Source organism: Sardina pilchardus, chromosome 20 (genome assembly GCF_963854185.1).
Source record: "Sardina pilchardus chromosome 20, fSarPil1.1, whole genome shotgun sequence".
NCBI lineage: Eukaryota > Metazoa > Chordata > Actinopteri > Clupeiformes > Clupeidae > Sardina > Sardina pilchardus.
The window spans coordinates 14,448,868-14,472,397 of NC_085013.1; the positions used below are offsets into that span (position 1 = coordinate 14,448,868).

General features: G+C 42.2%; 2 protein-coding genes and 1 long non-coding RNA gene across 8 annotated transcripts; 1 reads left to right on the top strand and 2 right to left on the bottom strand.

Moving 5' to 3' along the window:
• Nucleotides 1-3,136: 3,136 nt before the first annotated feature.
• On the bottom strand, nucleotides 3,137-7,227 carry LOC134068067 (uncharacterized). The gene is made up of 2 exons (XM_062523573.1): nucleotides 7,099-7,227; nucleotides 3,137-4,000 (listed from the first exon to the last, which is right to left on the bottom strand). Exons 1-2 carry the CDS (start codon nucleotides 7,131-7,133, stop codon nucleotides 3,187-3,189), a joined length of 849 nt encoding a protein of 282 aa, XP_062379557.1. The 5' UTR covers nucleotides 7,134-7,227; the 3' UTR covers nucleotides 3,137-3,186.
• Nucleotides 7,228-10,156: 2,929 nt separating this feature from the next.
• On the bottom strand, nucleotides 10,157-22,705 carry LOC134068171 (uncharacterized). Of its 4 annotated transcripts, none has more exons than XM_062523724.1 (3): nucleotides 22,566-22,705; nucleotides 22,339-22,429; nucleotides 10,158-11,843 (listed from the first exon to the last, which is right to left on the bottom strand). In XM_062523724.1, exons 1-3 carry the CDS (start codon nucleotides 22,648-22,650, stop codon nucleotides 11,057-11,059), a joined length of 963 nt encoding a protein of 320 aa, XP_062379708.1. In that variant the 5' UTR covers nucleotides 22,651-22,705; the 3' UTR covers nucleotides 10,158-11,056. The 4 variants fall into 4 exon arrangements, with proteins under 4 accessions (XP_062379711.1, XP_062379708.1, XP_062379709.1 ...); XM_062523725.1 differs by having other exon boundaries at nucleotides 10,159-11,843; nucleotides 22,339-22,424; nucleotides 22,570-22,590; XM_062523726.1 differs by having other exon boundaries at nucleotides 10,159-11,843; nucleotides 22,339-22,424; nucleotides 22,566-22,584.
• On the top strand, nucleotides 17,017-20,040 carry LOC134067811 (uncharacterized). Of its 3 annotated transcripts, XR_009936563.1 has the most exons (7): nucleotides 17,017-17,188; nucleotides 18,357-18,427; nucleotides 18,642-18,712; nucleotides 18,926-18,996; nucleotides 19,210-19,280; nucleotides 19,495-19,565; nucleotides 19,904-20,040. It is a non-coding gene; the product is annotated as an uncharacterized LOC134067811 (long non-coding RNA). The 3 variants fall into 3 exon arrangements; XR_009936564.1 differs by lacking the exon at nucleotides 18,926-18,996; XR_009936565.1 differs by lacking the exon at nucleotides 18,642-18,712.
• Nucleotides 22,706-23,530: the final 825 nt, after the last annotated feature.

Below are 23,530 nucleotides of genomic sequence, written 5' to 3' on the forward strand. Positions count from 1 at the left end.
TTATGTCGTGGGTCTCTTTGCGCTGGCAAAAAAAAAAAGGCTGAAAAACATTCCATTCCATTTCCTGCAACTGTTGCTACAGTGGTTGTGAAATAGGAAAACTGAACATTCAGCCAGGAAGTGCAGGTGCCAGTGCAGAATTCAGAGACACCATCTGGTTTCTCTCTCTCCCTGTAACACACACACACACACACACACACACACACACACACACACACACACACACACACACACACACACACACACACACCTCGCTCACACTCTCACTCACTATCCCTCTCTGTTTCCCTCTTAGTGTGTTCACTAAAGTTTAAGTATGGCATATCTCCTGGCAAGGGTCAGACATCAGTAAGTCGCAGTAAATCCTCCAGCACTGCAGGGGGCCTCGCTTCTCCCTCTCCTCTTTCACACAAGTGCTGTGGAACATGCAGCTGTGGAGCTTCGAGCCAGGCCTCCCGCTGTTGTGTCTGGCTGGCTCTGAAGTGTGTAAAACACCATAAATCTGTCCGTGTGAGAGGGGGACCCTCACTGTGGAGAGCATTAACTCACTAGCCCCTAGTCTCACATGAAATGATTACAGGCCATAGTACACAGCTCGGACAAAAAAAAAAGTTGGGGTGGGGTGAGTGGTGTTGTGTTTCACTCAAAGAGGATGTCCTCAGACGCATGTCCATCAGTGTAAATGGTGAGCTGCCAAATGATGTAACTATAAATGCAGTTTAGATCACTAGATCAGTGTAGTCACATCAGACACTCAAAACATGCAGGTGAAGAAGCCAAGACATGAAGAAATGTTCAGCCTTATTGAAGTCGGATAAACAGGGCATGCACTTGCATGATCAAGCCCATGGTAGCTGTTTGCACTATGAAAATAAAAACCTGGTAGTAATTTATGTCTTCTCCACCTTTCGTAGAAACATGCAGAGTGATGTCACGTTCAGAGGGGTGGATCTGTAAAATGAGTTTGGAGAGTCCACAACTTTTCACAAAGTCAATTAGGCTGTGACGCTCCTTAGGGAAGTATACTGGTTACTTGACAAGGCCATGTGTAGTAGTCTCCACTCTGACAGCAATGAATGGTTTGTCAAAGGCCAAACTTTTGGTTTGGGGGAAACAATACAATCTTATTTTATGGATGTATAGTCTATGCAACTTTAATTCAGATTTATAATCTATCAATTCGTTTCTTGAGGCTCTACATTCAAGAACATGTATGTACATGATGGTTAAACACTCACTTGTTGAGTCCATGTAAAGGTACAATTTGCAGGATTAGGGATTTCTGGTGACCGTATAGAGCTCCCTCTAGGGTCGCATGATTTTGTCAGGCTGCCGTTCTTGAAGTTGCATGGCTGGCTTTCACGGTAGCAACTCATTACATTTATGCTGTATAGCTATGCTAGGTGAACGATTCGCCTATGTGGTCGTTTACCATTAAAAAAAAAATGGGCGTGGCTATCACTTGAGGCTTTGGTAAGACAAATGGTAACCAGTCATTGAAATCAAACTGTGTGATGACAGGTCATGTTCAGGTTCAGGGGGAACAAAAAACATGTCTGGTCCAAGATGAGGACAGATGATCCAGAATGCGGTGGCACGCCTCGTCTACAACCAACCCAAAAGGGCACATGTCACCCCGCTGCTCATCCAGCTACACTGGCTACCTGGACTTACTGTACCACCTGCTTGAGGTGTCCACAACCATGGCAACCTTGACAGGGACAAGACATTCCCAGCCGCATTCCCCCTCCGGACAATTTCACTCATTAATGTACTTATTCTTATGGCACTCTTTTAACATTTTTCCAAGAATTGTTGTAAAAATGGCTTTAAAAAGCTTAAAATGTTTACCATTGCTTTACCATGCTTAAACTAAAAAGCGTCAGCCAAATGTAATGTAATAATTGGAGAAATGAAGAGAGAAGGACAAAATATGGGGATGGTGAGGTGTGTTTGAGGATTTAAATGGTAACATTCCTCACTCCTCACCCTTGCCTCATCTACAGTGTCCTCCAGAATTATTGCCATGCCTGGTGAAGTTGACTAAAAACAGGTATAAAATATAGCCGCAATCGCCCATGCACCCGAGCACCAGTGATCCGTGACCTGTGACATTTCGGAATCCAACAATGCACTCACATGTGCATACCCGAAGTAAACACTTATTCACTTCCTGTTGGGTGACGTTTTACACCGATGGAAGTCACTACATGGTGCTACACCACAAGGGGGTACAAGGGTACAATGATACGCTTCCAAGTAATTAATTTATTATGTGATATGCAGTGCAATGCAGATAACAGTTGACTATCTTAAAAAACTGCTTTCGGCTTACCCACTGAGGGCATGACTCCCCTCCCCTTATGTTCATTATGGGAGGTCCACATCCCTACCAACTTTTGTATGTGGGTGAAACTATTTGTCGATCACAAGACTCGTTGTCCTGTTTGTAGTCCTTGGGCCACACCCGGGGCTAAATCTCTGTCCCTGAGTATAGACTGTGAGGGATGATATTGGTGCCACATTTTCATAGGAGTTTTCACCTATGGGAACCATTGATGTCAGCCTACCTGACAGTCATGATATTTTGACATGATTCTGATGAACTACCTTGGAGAAATGCATCAAAACTGATGCCACCAGTATAATAGTTCTATCTGTTGCCGAAGGGTTGCTGGTTCGATCCCCAACCAGTAGGAAAAATGTGGGTGGGGGAAGTGATTGAGCACTGCCGAATGTAGATTTGTAATTGTAATTTAATAGATGTTGATAGACAAGAAAGTTTAATAGCCAGATTGTTTGATGGACGTTGATAGGTAGTACAAGGGACTACACTGTCCCCGGAGCAAGTTGAGCCTTGCTCAAGGGAACAACGGTGGAAGCCGGGAATTGAACGGACAACTTTCAGGCTACTCAAATTTTCACATCAGTGTAATAGTAATTCGGTAATTCTTCTGTTGCCAGAATCGGTGGCACTATGCCAAATACGCTATAGCTATAGGTCTATGCAGATGAATTATAAATACAGTACAAGCAGCAGTTTGGTAGCAAATGAATGTAATGAAATTTAAAGGATATAAATGTTTAATTTACAAGCATTCTCTTCAAAACATTGCATTGAGTAGAAAAGCCCCATGATTTAAATGTGTTTTGTCCTCTGCAAAGCGAACAAATAAACATAAGACATTAATAGTGTCTTCTATCATGAATCATCTCAGGACAGTTGTTGGCACCAATAAATATAACAATATTATCAGGGAGAACAACGTCATTTGTACCATCCTGCCAGCCTGACTGATCTTTGAAGAAAAGCTCAACTTTTTGGCCTTCACTCATGAGCAAGATATGGGCACTGCTTGCTGTACACACATTTTTACGGTAGTTTTTTAAAAAGTAATGGAAGCAGGCCAACATGCTTGGGGACATCTCCCCACTCTTCTCCATATTATTCATCACTCCCGGGACATCCAACAGATTGTAATTCTTAATTTTTGCTCTCCATTCAGGCCGGACCTCAATGGTAGTGGATGGGGACTGTGTAATGAAGGTAAGGCGCAGCTCTCCACACATGATCTTCAACTCCACGTTGGAAAGGCCTCCTTTCTTTTCTTTGGAGGCAACTATTTCATGTGCCTGCTTCATGCAACTCTTCAATTCATCCCTGCAACAATGTCCAGCAAAGTATGACTTGTCAATGTCTTTAGTAGTCAGTTTTGTGTTCTTAGTTGTGACTGTCAGAAGCAGTTTGGGACCGTCACTGTCACTCCACACGGTATAGTGCAATTCAGGAAATCCAGTCCTGATGCTGACAAACGTCTTCTGTCCTGACACATCCAGCAGTGCATTTGTCCTTTTAGAGATGGGCAAGGCTTCTACTGCTTTCATGGCATAGTCTAGGTTGGACTTTAAGACTGAATCAAGAAGACCCTTATGACCCAAGTCAGTCATAATCGGCAGGATGCACTGAACACCAAGACTCTCAGTTACGTCAATGGCTTTCCTATGGGAAAGAGAAGAGATGCAAAAAGAGCACATCACTTAATTAGCATTTAGTTACACCTTGTCATCCGTACCATACCCAAGTATAGCCTGGATGCCAGACCGAAGTTTAGCCCCGCCTACATCCTTTTTCTGCAGGGAACTTCAGTCTGGCACTTCTCCGTTCGGCTGCTACTATTCGCGATACAGATCTGTTCGGACCAATCACATTGTCAGGGCGGGCTTTACGTGATGATTGACAGATGAACAGCAGTAGGCGCGTTCAAGATGGCTGCGCAGCACAAAAACTGCGCAGCACAAGATGCACGTGGTTAAAAATCTGTCCACGTTGGTCTAGATGGGTGTGTTTTCGACTCAGCAGTCGGTATCACATGGCCTCAACTTATCGCGGGAGCAAGGCGTGGCCAGGCGGCTGCTCAGCAGCGGCGCAGACGCCTTCTAGCTAGAGTCTAGACCCTGCCTTCATGACGTCAGGACTTTGCCCCAATTGGCTTTTACATCCCTGACGTACAGTATGTGCAGGTGTTTAGATGCCTCTTCATATCCACAAGGGTCCGTGCGGGTCCATGCTTGTGTTTCGTCACATGGTCAAGTCTAGACTACGGGAAGTAGAGAGTGTACAACTTCATAGCAGCGTTTGTATCCCCTCCCCTGCTGCCACCGGCAGCTCTCGCTGCTGCAAGAGGTCATTTGGAGTTGAACTTGAACCCGCCTAGTGACTTTCATGACTGCATGCGTCCTTGTTCGAGGAGTTGGGTGTGAGACCGTGTTGGCTTAGATTGATTTTGATTGCAACAGAAACGCTATGGCTATGAATGCATAATTTTTTCATGCAGTTTGGCCTTTCGTTTAGCTTATTGAAACGGAGGTTTTATCACGGATTCACACAACTATTGTACTGAACACTTAGACCAACGTGGATATGTGGGAAAACTTCAGTTTCAGTTTCACCAAGTTAAACCAGCATGTTTGCGTGATGTTGTTCCCGTTTGTTTAAAAATGTCTGTTTGCTCGTTGGGATAACGACACACTTCCCCAGCTGTTCATTGCATACAGTTTGAAGGAATTATTTTTAAAAACGAAGGAGGATATTTTCCATATAGCCTACCCTGCTACATATTTCGTTGTCTTAGATTTCGCTATCAGGTGTTGTACAAGATAGACTGACAGCGCAATAACTTGTTTGGTTTGGTCTATATCCAAAGCCATCGATATCTCAAAGTTGCGACACTACCATTGACTCCCATGTACAAACAATGGCGGCACATCTGGTATGTCATGGTCGTTGAAAGGAACTACTCAATGGGAGAATGAATGAATATCTCAGGTGTTATAATAAGACTTTTCTACATGACTCATGGTCGTGTGCATAATAATGCATTTTCATTGAGTAATATATGTATGTGGAAATGCAGTTTATAGTAATTTTCATTGAGTATTTCCCGTAAATATTAATGCGATCGCTGCTGTCAATCCCGTAGTAAACCAGGGACCAAGGGAACTACTGAGGCTACCCACTAACCACGTGACCGCTCTAATCTGGCTTTAACATGGAAGTCAACGGCTGTCGCAACTTTGAGATATCGATGGCTTTGGGTCTATCCAATGAGTGCAGAACTTTTTTCATCACCAGCCAACGTGGCTAGTAGATTTTTTTTCTTACTAGCCAATCAGAAATTCAACTAGCCATTTTTTTTCGACCAAAATTAGACATGCCCAATAACATACCACTCACACCCCCCGAACCTCCCAACCACTGCCACATTCTTTTTTTTTCGTTCTCCACGTTAAATATTAACCTATTAACATAGGCCTATAGAATTATTCAAATGATAATAATGAGAAAGTCATTTTGTTGTAGAAAATAAATATGTTAAGAAATATGGTTAATATGATGCTGTTTAATTTAGTTTATAAATGGTGCACTGTCACTTTAAGACTCTTGCCAGCTCCACTCACTGCTGTGCCTGGCTGCAGTAACATTTGTAGGCCTACTTTAGTTTACCCTCACAGTTTACCTTTCAGTAGCCTTGTGGAACTACTGTTGTCTTCACGGTTTTCTTTTACGTTTCTTATAAAAAGGAGAATTCAAGCCTACAAGCCAGCTGGCGCTCTCTCTCGCTTTAATGCGCATTCAAACACGTTCCCAATTACGTTATAACGTTATTAACATAACGTAGCCTAGGCTAAATTAGATTTGCTGCAGAAATTTCAAAGAGTAGCCTATCATCTCTGTAACATGGTGTTTTGATATTGACATTGTAAACGTTCTCTAAGAAGAGTGTAGCCTAAAGCATTACTTTATGTTAACTACAACATCGTTGCTGGAAAAAATAGCGAGCAGCCAATAATAACCTATACTGTTAACCACAACATCGTTGCTGAAAAAAATAGCGAACAGCCAATGATAACCTATACTACGTGGTGGGACGGATCTATGATCAACTACAGTAGGCTAGCCTATGTTCGGCGGCCGCACTGAAGTGCGTCGCGGGCCGTAGTTTGGGTAGTCCCGTGGCCCTTGCGGCCCGCAGCTGCAAAACTGAAAGTTTGTTGCGGCCCTTGGTGGGGTGCTGGCGGAATGCAGGGTAGCCTACAGCATGGGTAGCCTACAACATAACATAGCCTATGGGTGCCTCTCAACATGCCTCCTCGATCCTCGATGCTCGATCCTCGAGGGGCGTTCCCACTGATCTATAACTGACACTGGATAGACTATTATTGTTTCCCCCCCCATCATTCTTTATGTAGATCAGTGAGGATCGAGGCATCGAGGAGCGAGGGAGGACGTATAAACGCTGCATGAGAGGCACACATATCTGAGCCAAACTTGTGGCTGCGTGCGCGACGTCAATCTTTCAATTAATTAAGCTAATAAATCAGTCGTTGACTCACGAGAAAAACAATCACCATCATTTTAGATTGGGCACCCCGGACACGAGATCAGATGATTTTGCTGAATGTGACAAAACATTATGGGCTTGAAATTACGTTAAATCCATGACTGTGCCTTTAATTTACAGAAGATGCGTCTATAAAAGTTATGCCACAACCAAATTCATAACATATCGTTTTAACTTAACAATGATTACGACTTACACTGCTGAAGTGGTGAATTCGGTGAAGTTGTTCATGGTGATGTCTGCTCGCAAAATAGCCTAGGCTATAGCCAAAACACTAGATATAGAATTAAGATCGAAATAACCACTCAGAGTAGCCTAACAGCAGTTCCAGCAATGAGGCTCTCTGCTCTTAACACTAATGTTATCCGTGACCTTAAGTTTCATTTTCCGTGTCCTTAAGTTTCATTTCACTCTAATCCACGCTAAAAACGTGACACATCAGACAATTCATTAAAGGCGCAGTAGGCTTTGGTGTTAAATAGGCAACACTAAAACACTTACTTTTCCTGTGTCGCACGCACACTACAGTATTTATTCATCCAGCAAATAAGAGGGCTGCGAGGCAAATGAAGAAGTGCCGTTTACCCTGTTCCGAGTTGATGAACCACTGAAATTATTTTGGAAACATTATTTTAAGGTACAAAAGTGTGTGTGTGTGTGTGTGTGTGTGTGTGTGTGTGTGTGTGTGTGTGTGTGTGTGTGTGTGTGTGTGTGTGTGTCACATCGGCCCAATCCCAATGTCAGCTCTAAAGACTAGGACTAAGGACTCACATACTTGATTTCAGGTGCTAAGTGAGTGAGTGTGTGACGTCACATGGGCTCAGATAGGTATTTTGGGATTGGGACAGCACTTCAGGAGATCACATGTAGCCTACCTTGGCGATGTTTACTAACAAAGACGTTGCTAACATTTGCACCATGCACGTGTGTGTCGTGCGTGCTGTTGTTTACCTTCATTTCCGGATTTTTCTATGATCTCCGCGGTAAATGTCACAACACTTTGAACTGTGGGTAATTCCCTGCACCGATGCAGACTCACGGAAAGGGATCGGTAAGTGTGTACTCAAACCCTCACGCCCGTTGTAATTCGACATTGGGACAGCCCTAAGCCCTTACGAATTTCGCGAGAAGGCGCACCAAAGTCTGTGAGTCCGTGAGTCCGGACATTGGGATTGGGCCATAGGATTGGGCCGATCTGCCTGGCAGCTCTATCTGTTGGCTGCAGCAACTTGAGCTAGGTGGAACTGAGTGTTTTAATTTTTTTTCGGATATCAACAGTACTTGGTGACCTTGAGAAACAGAGATCTATGTGAAAAATCTCCGGAATTTTCCTTTAAGCATAGGCCTATTGGTTTCTCTTAAAGGTAGGGTATGGAATTAGCTTTTTTGGCCATTTTTGCAAAATTACCTGAAATCCTATTCCTAACTCACTTACAGCCACTGAGTTGGAAGCACTGAAATGGGAATTAAACACGTCAATCATCAACAGAATGCTTGTATTTGATCACATAACTTGTAAAATACCCTTTTCAATCTATTTTCCTCACCTGCACTCACATGCGGCAGGCATGTTTTTTTCAGCTCCACAAACCTTTGAAAAAGTGACATTTTCCTTAGGATTTCCATGAAATGAAAAATATTTTCACAATTTTGGGTAAGTTCTGATTCAGTTTCACTCTGTTGATTATGTTTGTATTGAATATTTATTTAGTAAAAGTGTAAAATAGCTATGTTGCCTCAAAGCAACAACATGCAACAGTGGAATGAGGATTCCCTGTTTATATGCTAGTTACTTACACAGAGTCAAATGGCAGGATACCAAGACTTGTTGAGTATTTGTCAGTATGTACATTGTTTTTTATTTTAAACTACTTAATAACAATAACAATATGTTTATTGATGTGTGCTTATTGATTATTGATATCTCCAGATGGAGATGCTGAAGAAAGAGATGGAGAGCTGAAAAAGGACGAAGAGGAACAGGCATACATAAACTGAATGGGAATGAATGGATAAAAATAATACTCCTTTGTCGTGCATTGTTACTTCTAGGTAACAAACCCAACTAAGATTGTAACTAGTTGTAAATGTATTACTTTTTCAGCACAAATGTTTTTTTCAAATTAAGTTGATGTTGAAGATCTTTCAGAAAATGTATTTTGTTATGGAATAAAGAGGTATATTATAAGTAGACTGCACTTTTTGTATTTATTACCATTATTGCATGTTGTTGCCCCAAAGTAACAAACCTAGATCTACCCCCTATTAATATATATATATTTTTTTTTTTTTATGGAATTGTTCAATGTGCTCTATGACTGGTAATAGAATGTGTGGAAATATTTTTTTTCTTCATTATTTCATATATCATGCAATAAATTCACTCAATTCAATTTATCACTCACTTTGAATTATAGAGCAGCGGTTCCCAAACTTTTCCCCCCAGGGACCCCCTATCCTGACTGGCCTCGCGTACCCTCACCATTACTCCATTCAGATAATATTAAGAAGAATAATGAATAGCCTAAATGTTTATAACAATGTTTTCAACCTTGTGGCAAATTAGCTACAGACATTTTATTCTTCCTGGTTGATAGCATTTGAAAATGTAGTAGGCTTCTTAAAACTTCTTAACTTCAAAGTGACCAAAATAGAAAATAAATATATCACTAACTTACTTTTCATCGTCAGAGGACATCATGCGGGTTGACATAAGCCTAAACTATCCTATAGAAATATTATAATCACAATTTAAAATTCAAGGCAGAGCTATGCCACAACATCTCTCGAAATATGCCTGCTCTTAAAGGGGAAATCGACCTCGGAAATCTATGTCCAAACTAATTTCACATTCGTTTCCTGGTTAAGTTCCGTTTTCGTTTCCTGGTTAAGTTCCGTTTTCATCTGAACCAAAGGACAGTAGGCTACTTTAAAGGGGCAGAGCATTTATTTTGTATTTTAGCATTTGTTTGTTTGTTTTCAGTCATTGACTGTCAATGCTTTTCTAAACATTTACTTTTGCCCACAACATATAGGCATTGTATTTTAAATAAGGACCAAACAAAACACACCAGCTACTGTAGCTCCTTCAGTATTTCCAGAGAAACTCCAGACAGGGTTTAGTTTTTGTTCCCCCGTAATCCAGAGTTCCTATGAGAGCACAATTTGAATTTGCTCAGCGAGTCACTCTGACAATCAGTAATGCTGCTCATTATGCCCTTGGACCCGACCTGTACCAATCACATCGCTGTATCTGATATGGCCAAGCTTAACAGATGACAACAGCACTGCAACGTAGAAGTTCAGAATCAGTCAGTAAGTATTGGTCGTAGTTATCCAATTGCGTCGAAGTCCGGAATCAGTCTTGGTCGTAGTGTGTGCAGTGATATTTTCAAATGCATGCTTGGTACCGACCCTCGAGTTGGGGCATTTTCATTATTCATAGCCAGACCCTCGATCTTTCCAGTCTGGATTTCCAGGCCAGGCTTTCCTGCTTTCTCCATTTTGCTTCCAGGTAGATGAAATGAAAACTAAAATAATTATAATCTCTAATCACTGTCAGCCAAAACAAACAAAGGCCTGCTTAGTGCTGGCAAAAATAGGTATTTCTTTGAGATGGGTCTGTTATGACATGTTATAGACCATTGTACTGGGCACTGTAGAGGTTACAGAAGGGGTGAGGATTAAAAGGCAGACAAAATAACATTTAATTGAAGATGAACCGTAAGGCTTTGTTTTTAATTCAGAAACAAGTCTGTATGTATATTGCTTGTCAGCAGTCTTGCATTGAAAAACAATCACACACTTTTTAAAAAGGAGGTAGCTGAAAGACAAAAATATATATATCTATACATATAAAATAGAAACACTGCATTGAAGGCCTTTATAGCTTTAGCTTTACAGCTTAAGTGTTGAGGGGTCTTTCAGAGAAAAATCACATCTCCTAGCTACAGTAATCCAGATTTGGCCCATTTTAGCTAAATATTTAATGTCTTCATTCATTAATAACCTGGAGACAGGAAACACAGGATAGATAAGATAACAACAAAAACTTTATCTAGATGTATATACTTCTTGCTTCCAACTTTGTTACTCTATAACAGTGTTTGTCTTGATCTGTGAGCGCACAATGAAGGTCATGCTACTCTATTCATTTATTCATCATCCCACAGGTCAATATCCTGGACCTTGTGACTGGTAACTTGGTAGTCTGCATCGGTGAAGATGAAATGCTGGGCGCTGTGGTAGGTGTGTCTCCCGCTGATGAGCTCCACCATCTCCCCGTCACTCTGGAGCACGATGCGGCTGTCCTCCCCCTGGTACTGGCTGTGGTTGGTCAGCAGGTGCTGGAGGCAGGCCTGCAGGCCTCTGCTCGTAGCTCCCGCCTGCTCCATGCTGTTCTTCACCTCCAGGACCTTCTGCAGGGTCAGCGCCTTGCCCAGGTTCACCCGGCGCTGCGGCCGGATCTCGATGGTGGCCTGCGGCTGCGGGGTGGTGTAGGTGAGCCGCAGCTCGCCGCACGCAATCTTCAGCTCCACGTTGGCCAGGCCCCCGTCACTGGCGGCCACCGCCTGCTGCGCCCGCGCCATGCAGCTCTCGAAGTCATCGCGGCACCGGTGGCCGGCAAAGTGGGTGTTGGCGATGCTGTCGCAGGTCAGCTTGGCGCCCACCGGAACTCTCTGGAGCAGCTCGGGGCCAGCGACACCCTGCCGGGCGGTGTAGTGGAGGCTGGGGGTGCCCGAGACAAACTTGACCAGGTGGCGCTCTCCTTCCACCAGCAAGGAGACGTCCTTGCGTTTGGAGGCCGGCATGGCATCCAGCGCCTCAATGACGTGGTCCAGGTTGGACTTAAAGTGTGAGTCCAGCAGGCCCTCCTGGCGGAGCTTCACTTTAGCGGATAGCAAACACTCCACGTCGAGCATGGGAACGGTGAACTGCTTCCTGAGAGGACATAGAATAAAAACATTGACAAATGAACAAACTGGGGCAATCTGGGGCAATCTGAGTCCAATCTTAATATTGGTTTGGGATTTGTTGGGCATATGTTCCACCAAATAGATTGACAGATGTCGAAATATAACCATTGATGCTCACTGCCAGTTGTCTGATAGTGGTCGTTAATCTTAGAGTATTTTGATTTCAGTAATTTCGGTCTGTCAATCACCTATGATTGCTTTTATGGACACTTCTTTCATGAAGAATGTCTGAAATCCTCTCCTACAACAAAGCATCTCTGGCACTACCAGGCATCTGGGCATCGATTTCTTCTTTGGCACAAATGTAGACAACAACAGTGGATTTGTTTGTCTGTGACTACAATTTGTAACCATTCCTGTCTCATGTTTTTGTCTTTTTTTTGCTTTCTAGTCGTCCTTTCGTTCGAGTTCGAGGTCAAGGTCAGCCTCAGGTGCTCTCCAGGACGACAGGACTTGTTGAGCAGCTTTCCCCACTTATCCTTTGGCATGTGTCAAAATACATCCAACTTTGTCCAGCATCACTTTTCTGGTAAGCAATTTATTGTTTTTCTGCTTTTGTCTTTCTTTGTGAAGAATGTCTGAAATCATAAAAAGTAAAACCAAACAAAAACATACCATCGCGTAGGCTACAGTAGGCCTAGCCTACCAGTTATCATCTGGCTATCAATTTCCTCTAGGCTACTTCTTAGATTTCGTAGCTGGTCCACCTTGAGTGGTTGGTATCTGAATATCTCGACTTGCTGAGCTGAGCGGCTTGGCAGCTATGTACGGGATAATGGACGACACGCCGTGCGGTTATTCAAAGTTAATGCACGTTCTAGACGGTGATACGGCCCGACGCGAAGCGGAGGGACGTTCCGTCTAGAAAAGTGCATTAACTTTGAATAACCGCACGGCGTGAAGTCCATTATCCCGCTTATTCCACTGTTGCCACTGCGTTGTGTTCGTTTCCGGTGCTAATTTAAATGTTTTAATCGCTAGAACTGTTTTGTTTGTAGAACTACTTTTCCCAGACACATTTCAACTAATTTCTCAAACTGCGGTTACTAGTTCTAAATGGATGGTTGCTATGGCCAAAAGCCAGTCGTTAGTTCTAATCTCCCGTTGTCAAGCTGGCATATCCCAAGATTCTGATCAACGTTAACTTTGAAAGATTGCTATTTTTCTTAGCCTACTGCCACCTAACTAGCTAAATGACACCTCTGCAGTGATGGGCAAGCTACTTGAGTTGTGTAGTGAGCTAAGCTACAAGCTACTCTACAATAAATTCAGCTTCACTACACAGAAGCTACCACCCATAAAAATGTAGCAAGCTAAGTTACAAAATCTTGTCAAAAGTAGCTTGATACATAGCAGCTACTTTCAATTAAAACTGCAAGTCAACGCAATTGTAGCGATCAACACAACTTTTAGTCAGATAAGGGCTAAAATATGTTTAGACTGATTTATTGAACAATAAGCCTAATACACAAAAAAAACAGATGCAAATCAGAACACATTTTAGTTCTAGTTATGTAAGAATGCCTTTTGAACTTGTAAATAAAATAAATGTATTTTCAAGGAAGAGATCAGTGTAGGCCTACGTGATAATAGTCGGTCGCATATCATTACAATTCATACATGGCCGGTTGTGATGGTTAAGGTAAACTTTCGTTTCGCATGGCTGCATTAACCAATCAAATACGCACAGCTGGATCAAGATAAGGAAAAATAGTAGCCTAGGATTGCATGAGCAGAACGTAGATTGTATTAGAAGTGAACATCAGGTAATAGGCCTACTTAAAAAAGATAGAAGTGCCTTAGTTTGCAACCAAACAACGGGACATTTAAAAACGTGTGGCAACCAGGAAAACGTAGCCTATGTCAACCCTACCGCATGCGCTTGTGCGGCGTGTTGTCGTGGACACATAAACATCCTGGCTGTCTTCCTAATTTGTGGTGTTGATGGCTGCAGGAGACGCTGTTATGTATGAACATCAGAAATGTCCAGGAGAAAATAGCTTTCGAGGACGCTACTGCGCTACTTGATCAATAAAATAGCTTAGCTACAGAAAAGTTACTTGGTTTTGTAAATAGCGACGTTACCGTCAAGCTACTGAAAAATGTGGTTGTAGTAGCGTCGCTACAAAAGTAGCGACGCTACTGCCCATCACTGCACCTCTGTCATATGCTAAACGTTACTATGATCTGAACGTCTGTATTTTACAGCTTGTATGTAACGTGACAGTGCATTTAAACTTCACAACAAGTTTGGCGAATTAATATTCAAGTGTAATACGGTCAAAAACAATGGAACTACTTCATAGCCGTGCGGTTATTCAAAGTTAATGCACACCCTTATAGAACGCAGAACAATGGGGAACTCAACCGAGCAGTGGAATAACAAAATATATCCAACTTCGTCTTCGGCATGACAAACGTTAGACAACAATGATCAGCCTAGGGCTAGGCTACTCGGTGGCTCCGATTTGCCATCAGATCTGCCCGGTGTTGTGTGTTTTACTTTCTGGTTCTACCGTTTGTGCTGAAGTTACGTCAGCTCTCCTCACCTGCGAGACTTTCTGAGCAACAAAATAGTTTGGCAGATGTCGAAAAGTCGGGCACCAAACACCAACGACACTTGTTGAGCGGCTATTCTCCCAAATAGTATCGCAGACGTCGAAATACATCCAACTTGTCATCCATTGTCACGATAATGATGGTCTTAGAAGGGACTTTAACTTGATTACCTGCGATTTGCTTCTGTGAACGTCTTTCGCTGAAGAATTCAGAATCACGAACACTACAGGTTATCCGACTATGAATTTCGCCTTCTGCACGGACTGACGGTTCTACTATTTCGTGGTCGTTCCAGTTTGAAGCCATGACCGTTGTCGTCTTTAGTGGGTTTTTTTGTTTGTTTTTTTTATTTTTTTTTTTACAACAGATGAATCCTGATCCCTCAAGTTTTCCTTCTGCAGACTGCAATGTTTTCCGGCGCAATGTTACAACGTCATCGACAGCATCCCCGCGTCGCATGATAAACGTAGGTCTACATTCGACCAGAGCCCGTCTAATTTGACATTTCAAGTAGGCCTAGGCCTACATACCAGAAACTTCTGCCACAACATTCAGTTTCAACTAATTATTAACATTAGGTGCTAGGATTATTTGTTCGCAATGTTCAGAGGACAATGGTACGGTGGTGTATTGCTGTCACACTAGAAATAAATAAAAGGCTCATACTGCGTTCATGCACCTCGGACCTTCGGAAATTGCTGACCTCCGATAGCGGAAAAATGACATGAACGCTATAGGTCGGGTTGGATTTTTTGCTCGGAGACTCGTGCGGAAGTTTTGTGCCCCGAGGTGTCCGACTTGACGTCACTATCATATTCTCCAGACACGACGGCCTCCCTTGCAACAACACAAGAGGTGAATTTCACTGTCATTACGAATAGGCAAGGTAATTTGTCACTAAATTAACAACACAGATAGAAACACTCGCCCAAGACATTTTCCTTCTTGCTCAACCATACTAAGCACTTAGTAAGCAGTTGTAATAACGTATTTATGCGTTTCCTGTATTTATTTTCCGAACTGATCTCATGAACACAATTTTTTCGGAGGTCGGGACTTTTTAAAGGCGGGTCCTCCGAGGTTCCGGGCTGCATGAACGCAGTATCAGTATCAGGTAATTAGCCTACGTGAAAGTTTCAAGTAATTACGTGAAAGTTTCTTGTTATAACAAGATCTTTTTCACGTTTTAACAAGATATGTTTCATGTTATTACATGAAATTATCACGTTATTTCGTGATAATGATATTTTCACGTTATAACGTGAAAATATCATGTTATTTCAAGATATGATATTTTCACGTTTTTACAAGATATGTATCACGTTATTACTTGAAATTATCACGTTATTTCATGATAATGAAACTAAACAGAAGGAGGGGCAAGAAAGGCTGGTTACTATGGCTCACGAGTCAATCAAATTCTATGTTAAGCTCGGTTTATGGCGATTTTCCAGTTATTAAACTTGTGGATGATATTGTTATAAATGCAAACACCCGAGCATTGTCCAGAATATTGTAGTGAACGGTGTTTACTGGCTACGACGTGCCCCCACTGAACAAATTGAATGATTGACTGATTGATTGAGGAGTGGTACACCTGCAGCTTGTCGACTGTGGATGATTATCAGGGATAAAGAGTTGCGAGTTGGGGCGTGCGAGAGGGAGCTCGGGCTGGTGTGAGTCGCGCGGCCAGCTGAAGCGTTTGGCTACTTGTGGACTCTCGCTACTGTGGATTACCTGAACTCTGTGAGCTAACTGTGGCTACTTGTGGACTCTATCGCTACTGTGGATTACCTGAACTCTGTGGGCTAGCTGTGGCAACTGGGACTCCACGAACTAACAGGCCTGTGTGAGTGTGTGTGTGTGTGTGTGTGTGTTGTGCGTGTGTGTGCGGGCATAGTTAGCCCCAGGCCGGGGTTAATAGTCCCTTCCCCTAGCAAAACTCCGCCAGAGAGAGGGCTGTGTTAGGTGGGTTGTGTGCGGATGAATGCAGGGTGGGTGCATTCGGGAGGTTTGGTTGTGTGTGTCAACTTTAAATAAATTGTAAAACGTGACTCCCTGTCTGTGTGTGATTTGACTCCTCCTCCGACCACGAAACAAATATTACAATATCTGCACCTGGAGTGGCAATCGGGAGAGTCGGGAAGAATCCCGGTGTGGCGTTTTGGGCCGTAGGGCCTACTGATGATTACTGTGATGAAGTGATCTGAAAAAGCCTGCACTGTGTGACTGCAGCGCTTCACTTTTCACTCCCAGCGGCCTCTCCCCGCAGCCCTAAAAATTACCACGATGACCTGACATGCAAGCTAGCCAAAGCGCCCAAATTGCGTAAACATTCACAAATGTATCAAGGCCCTTTCTCCCTCTTGCGTTAAGTTGCTTTAAGTGGATGGGAAGAAGAAGAAGAACTATCAGGCTGTGTGAGCAGGCTACTCCTGCACCTCTCTGTCCGCCTCCTCAGCGGCTCTCTGCCGATACAGACTATGAGCAGGCTACTCCCCACACAGCAGAGGATTCCAAAACGGACCCGCCCTCAAGCCGCCACATCCGCGTCACAGTCACCTCCGTTTTGGCTACGCGCACGGGACACGACCCGCCTCCGCCAGCGCGCCTTCGTGCAGCGGGTCTGCGGCGGACTCCGTGCGGATACGCACATCGAACGCGCCCTTTCCACTCCTAACGGCTTCTTCGGTTTTCAAATTTCTCGTTGATGAAGTGGAAGACGAAAACAGCGGCGTCTGAAGGCTCACTGTAAGTATGCTCCTATATGCTTTATTTATGCAGCTACCTAGTCTATCCACTGAAAAAGTACTCCCATAACACAAGTTACCTACTTATCTAGCTTTATCTGCTGATATTATCCGAAGATTTGCTGGTCGGCAGATAGCAGCTATAGCTCATATTTACACACCAGCTAGCTACGTCTAGCTTGCGCAAGCTAATTTAGCCCACTTTAGACGGGGCTAAATCCTGTCCAACTTGAGCTTTGTTACCTTTTGAATTAAAGCTAAACTCAGAACTGAGTTTAAAATGAGTAAAGTTTAATTTGGTTTAACGCTAACTTTAAGTGTTTGCATGTGAACAACAAAAGTTGGCTTGCGTTAGCTAGCGTTAGCTTGTTGGCTTGCGTTAGCTTGTTAGCTAACGATAGCGTTAAAGTTACAGGGAGTCTAGATTCTAGTTTTTTTGTGAACGTTATGAAAGCTTAGATGTTGGACTCGGGAGTCTTTATGAAAACGTAGGCCATTTCAGATGTGTTTAAACCTCATTTCTTTCTGGGAGGGACGCTGATTTCACATTGTTCACCATTCCGGGATAACGTTACCTGCCAATGGTTTTAAATTATGAACGACGTTAGCAAGGTAGCAGCTAATCAGCTGCCGTATGCTCAAACACATTCGTCGTAGCTCGACATTCTCTGCTGGCAGTAACAAAAAAGCTTTGGGACTCATGCTTATATTTTGTACACGTTAGAAACCAGCAAACAGGCCTACTTTTCAATCTAAAAAGTCCGGTTTCCAGACGTGTTTCCTGGTGACTTTTTAGATTGAATAGTAGAGATTACTCTAACTTTTAAGAAATATAAATGCACGAAGGGCACGAAGCTACAGTATTTGTTTTCATGTAGAAATACTATCGTCTACGAGTTCATTTAATGATATTGAACGTTCCTTGGAGTAAGATTTGACTGTGAAGAGGCAAAATAGAAGTGCTAGTTGACTTCATGTATGTCCTTGCTTTGCCTTGTCACAGACCAGACACTTTGTTGTGAATGTTTAGATATGGGAAGAGGAGCTAAAATGAACAGCCCCGTATTCTGTGGATCCCAATAAAATGCATTTTTAATGGGGTGTATTATTGGTTATGATAAATATTTGGCCATTTCTTTCAGATGCATATTTATGTATCTGTGTTACAGGTCATTCACAAGTGGCCACAGTCTGGTTTGGGGGTCTACGCTTTCTCGTCCTGTCCTGCCACCCAAGTAAAGTAAGCTTTACAGTTTTACATTTGATTTATTTGACTTTTGGTCTAAACATTAATAATAAAAAATAACCATATGTCTCTGTAACTGGTGTCACTATTTCAGGATGAAGTGAAGGTAAATGTAACATGCTTAAATGCCTTTGTCTGCTGTAATAAAACCCACCCTCTACCTCAAAAGCTCTCTAATGAAATGTACATTTATGTATCTACGTTACAGGTCATTCACAAGTGGCTCCAGTCTGGTTTGGGGGTCTACGCTTTCTCGTCCTGTCCTGCCACCCAAGTAAAGTAAGCTTTACAGTTTTACATTTGATTTATTTGACTTTTGGTCTACACATTAATAATAAAAATAACCATATGCCTCTGTAACTGGTGTCACTAGTTCAGGATGAAGTGAAGGTAAATGTAACATGCTTAAATGCCTTTGTCTGCTGTAATAAAACCCACCCTCTACCTCAAAAGCTCTCTAATGAAATGTACATTTAGGTATCTACGTTACAGGTCATTCACAAGTGGCTCCAGTCTGGTTTGGGGGTCTACGCTTTCTCATCCTGACCTGCCACCCAAGTAAAGTAAGCTATACAGTTTTACATTTGATTTATTTGACTTTTGGTCTAAACATTAATAATAAAAATAACCATATGCCTCTGTACCTGGTGTTACTAGTTCAGGATGAAGTGAAGGTAAATGTAACATGCTTAAATGCCTTTGTCTGCTGTAATAAAACCCACCCTCTACCTCAAAAGCTCTCTAATAAAATGTACATTTATGTATCTACGTTACAGGTCATTCACAAGTGGCCCTAGTCTGGTTTGGGGGTCTATGCTTTCTCATCCTGTCCTGCCACCCAAGTAAAGTAAGCTATACAGTTTTACATTTGATTTATTTGACTTTTGGTCTAAACATTAATAATAAAAATAACCATATGCCTCTGTACCTGGTGTTACTAGTTCAGGATGAAGTGAAGGTAAATGTCAACATGCTTAAATGCCTTTGTCTGCTATAATAAAACCCACCCTCTACCTCAAAAGCTCTCTAATGAAATGTCCATTTATGTATCTGCGTTACAGGTTATTCACAAGTGGCTCCAGTCTGGTTTGGGGGTCTACGCTTTCTCATCCTGTCCTGCCATTCAAGTAAAGTAAGCTATACAGTTTTACATTTGATCTATTTGACTTTTGGTCTTTATTAATAATAATAATAAAAAAAAATAGCCAAATGCTTCTGTAACTGGTGTTACCAGTGCAGGATGAAGTGAAGGTAAATGTCAACATACATAAATGCCTCTGTCTGCTGTACCCACCTTCTGAAAAGCTCTCTAATGAAATGTAATAGCTGTATAACTTCATAAGTCATGTTTTTTTTTAATTGAATCTCCTTAATACCCATCTCATATATTATATATTATATTGTGTAAGCATAGTTGGTGTTGGATGCTACATACTATTAACATTAACATGTCTGTCTATTTGATTACAGGTGCTGTGAGGAAAAACACAGAAACATGGTCAGCCAACGACGCGGTGGTCACTAAGCACGCAATCAGGTGGTTCAACGAGGAGACCTGTCCTGCCTCCATCCACACCAAACGGATTAATAGGAGAAATAAACATTAAACAATCTTTTTTATGGGACTAATTGTCGCTCACCAGTTATTCATTTTCTGATATTTTAGCTGTGCATATAGCGCAGCATTTCATTGAAGTTGTAGCCTACCGCTAATAGGTAAAATGTTTCATATCTGCACCGACCTAGGCCTATAAAGCACTAAATTAGTTTAGAGTAGTTAGAATTTAGAGTAGTATAGCCAAGGCTACTTAACAGAAACAGAATAGGCTATAACTTAAACTTTCCATTAATGTAAATGTCAATTTCATGTTTCCATTGAGCCAAGTGATTATTCTGTACAGTAAATTGATGTCTTGACTTAAGTTAGACCTATTGACCATTGTGTTAGTAGAATACAAGGCAATGCAGATTTAAACTAGGCCTATATTGGTGTAGAAGTCTAGGCTAGGAATAATGATAGTTTTAGATTAATTTAAGCTACTTTATTGGGATTTTGAAAATGATATGAACGGGTCCAAAACGGACCCGGGCCAGAGGTATTTTGAGTCCGTTGCGGATCCGCGGCGGATTTGCGGGTCCGAACAGGCTCCGGTCAGAGTGTTTTTTATGAGTCCGTGGCGGGTCCAGAACGGACCCGGTCCAGAGGTTTTCTATGATTCCGTCGCGGATCCGTGGCGGATTTGCGGGTCCGGGATGGATGCGGAGCGGATGTAGCGCGGAGCCCAGCCGGGTCCGCGATCCGCCCCCGTAACGGATCCGTCGCTGAGTGCAAGTGGACGCCGATACGGGTCCGTTTCGCGGGTCCGTTCCGGAAGCCGCGCTACCTCCGCGGCGGATCCGCCCCGGAGTCCTTTTGCTGTGTGGGTCCTGCTCACCTCTATCCGCTTACGCAGCGGCTCTCTGCCGATATACAGCCCTGCTCCTGCTACTTGGTCAGATGGCGACTATGTAGGCTACTGTAGCCTACACACATGCTCAAAAGCAAACACTCATCAAGCAGCACTGCAATAGCAGCCAGACAAGCCTGTTCTCATTCAGCCTATGCCAGCCATAGGCTCTCCAGCCTGGTCTCGTTAAGTTTCGTTATCATGAAATAACGTGATAATATCATGTAATAACGTGATAAATATCTTGTAAAAACGTGAAAATATCCTATCTTGAAATAACATGATATTTTCACGTTATAACATGAAAATATCATTATCACGAAATAACGTGATAATTTCATGTAATAACATGAAACATATCTTGTTAAAACGTGAAAAAGATCTTGTTATAACAAGAAACTTTCACGTAATTACTTGAAACTTTCACGTAATTACCTGATACTGAGCCTTTTATTTATTTCTAGTGTGACAGCAATACACCACCGTACAATGGCATTTTTCGATGTAAGTGTTTTTTTGTTTTTTTTTCCCCAAGTGCAGTAGGATAAATCACCATCAAATAGACAAAATAGGCCTATATGACTAGCCTTTTAAAATGGAGTCTTTGGTAAGATCTTTGACCTTGTTATTGTTTAATTATTGTTGGGGGATTCCGATATTGAGGCCATCTTTCACAATGAGACTGTTTTATCAAAACAAGACTGAAGACTGCCCCAATTCAGTAGCCTACTCAAAATACGGGCAGGAATGCTGAGGGTATGAGAGGTGAGAATAACAAAAACATAAACGTTGGCTTGTCTCCATAATTTTCACAGTCATGTAACCCTTTTCAGCTGCTGAAAGGAATAATTTGACTCTTTCATTTGAAATAAGCATTTTGAACAACAACACAAAAAAAGTTGGGACAGCAACAAAAGGCTGGAAAAGTTTAGTAGGCCTAATGATAAAGACAACAAGGAGGAACATTTCACAAGGTTATATCATTGGTATAAAATAGACTTAAACTGAATCTCTCAAATGTAAAAATGTGGAGGTATCAAACCCTACAAAAAGAACCTGTATATTGGATGGCCTTGCTCTTTTGATTTTCAGATGGCACTGCAAGTAGCATGTATTGACTCAGGTAAAGTTCTGATAACCATTGTTTAATGTCTCATTCACGCATGCTGGTGTAAACTATACCAATAAGATGTTATTTAAACATAACACAGAAATGCAACCACCTTATCTGAGCCTGAACCTTCAAAATTGGTCTGACCATAGGACTTTTTCTCACTTTACCTCAGTCTATCAAAAGTTGCAAATCAAATCAGGAACTATTCAACTATCCAATGTATGCAGTTGTTGTGGTGCTCAGTTCTGCAACAATTTGCAACACATTTTTGCTATCTGAATCAACAAGATTCAATGATTGGATAAAATAATTGGATATAGGTCTATACTTGCAAAAAAGCTTACATTTCACTCATGATGGCTGAGGTCCTCACTGATAAGCCAGCTGCCCCAACACAGGTGTTTCTGTCCCCGATATAGACAGGTGACATCTGTCCTGCCAGAAATAAACAATGTTCACAAATTATTATTACGTGGTTTCCCCAATTTGTCTTTGGAGTTGATAACTACAAACCCGTCGAATACTATGAAACGCTTTGCAGTAACCATGGCTACAATAAGATTGATCTCACTTGCAATGGCCGTGCTCCTCTCCTCTATGTTGACTGCTGAGTTCTGAGGGCAGATTATAAAGACTACCATATGCCTACCGCCCATCTTCTGCCCTCACAAAGGCATCTCCACACAAACACATACTCACATGCATGCATACACACCCCGTAACTTGTTATGTGGCTTCTCAAAAACATCCTCTCGGAGGTTTTATTTACACATCACAGAAGCAGGTGGCTATGTAAGCAAAACTGATACTCTGCCAATTAAAATTTAAAAAAACATTATTGTTTTACTGCTTTCTTATGAACAATGAATTATAAGTATTTTAGTTTGATTAAAATCCATGTCAATGGTTGGCCAACACAAAGGGGCCCTAATTTAAACTGTGGGCAAAGTGCATCTATCTAACTAGGTCCATTTAATAGTGAGGCAACATCTACTGACTTAATACCATGAGCAAGGTCCGAGCCAGAAACATGATGGGTCAGCTCAATACTCCTGTGCACCATATGTGCAAGACACTTGGCATGTTGAAAGACTTTGCACTATGCCTGCCATCTAAATTAGGGCCCTACACATTTCTCAACTAACATGTTCCCCACATTATGTTTCTCTCTCTCTCTCTCTCTCATAAAAATGTTTACAAAAGTTTGTTCATGAGCTGACCTTGACATGACCCTGGACATGCTGACATGATGTAATGGCAACAAACACGTTTCATCACAGGACAACAATGCTGACTTGCTGTGAATAAGATACAAGGCACTGACTCATTTGTACAAACTGTACAACACAGTAACAACTGCGTTGTTTTCTGAAAAGAGCAATAGAGGGCAAAAGGTGGATAACCTGCATAGTCAATCTTACAGCCCCTTTGATTCTGTGGCCTGTTTGGAGGTAGCCGTTTGGCCCTATTTTACAGACTGTTTGTCTTTATTAGCTTGGCCTCAATTTAGTGTAATCATACATTTTCTCTTATACT

Bases quoted from the DNA above. Each gene is read 5' to 3' on its own strand.
- LOC134068067 (XM_062523573.1), bottom strand. From the start codon at position 7,133: ATGAACAACTTCACCGAATTCACCACTTCAGCAGT. The intron at 4,001-7,098 runs GTAAGTCGTAAT...TCTTTCCCATAG, and splicing joins GAATTCACCACTTCAGCAGT to GAAAGCCATTGACGTAACTG.
- LOC134068171 (XM_062523724.1), bottom strand. From the start codon at position 22,650: ATGGGCGGTAGGCATATGGTAGTCTTTATAATCTGCCCTCAGAACTCA. The intron at 22,430-22,565 runs GTGAGATCAATC...TATTTCTGGCAG, and splicing joins GAGGAGCACGGCCATTGCAA to GACAGATGTCACCTGTCTAT. The intron at 11,844-22,338 runs GTAAGCTTTTTT...ATGTCCTCTCAG, and splicing joins TCAGCCATCATGAGTGAAAT to GAAGCAGTTCACCGTTCCCA.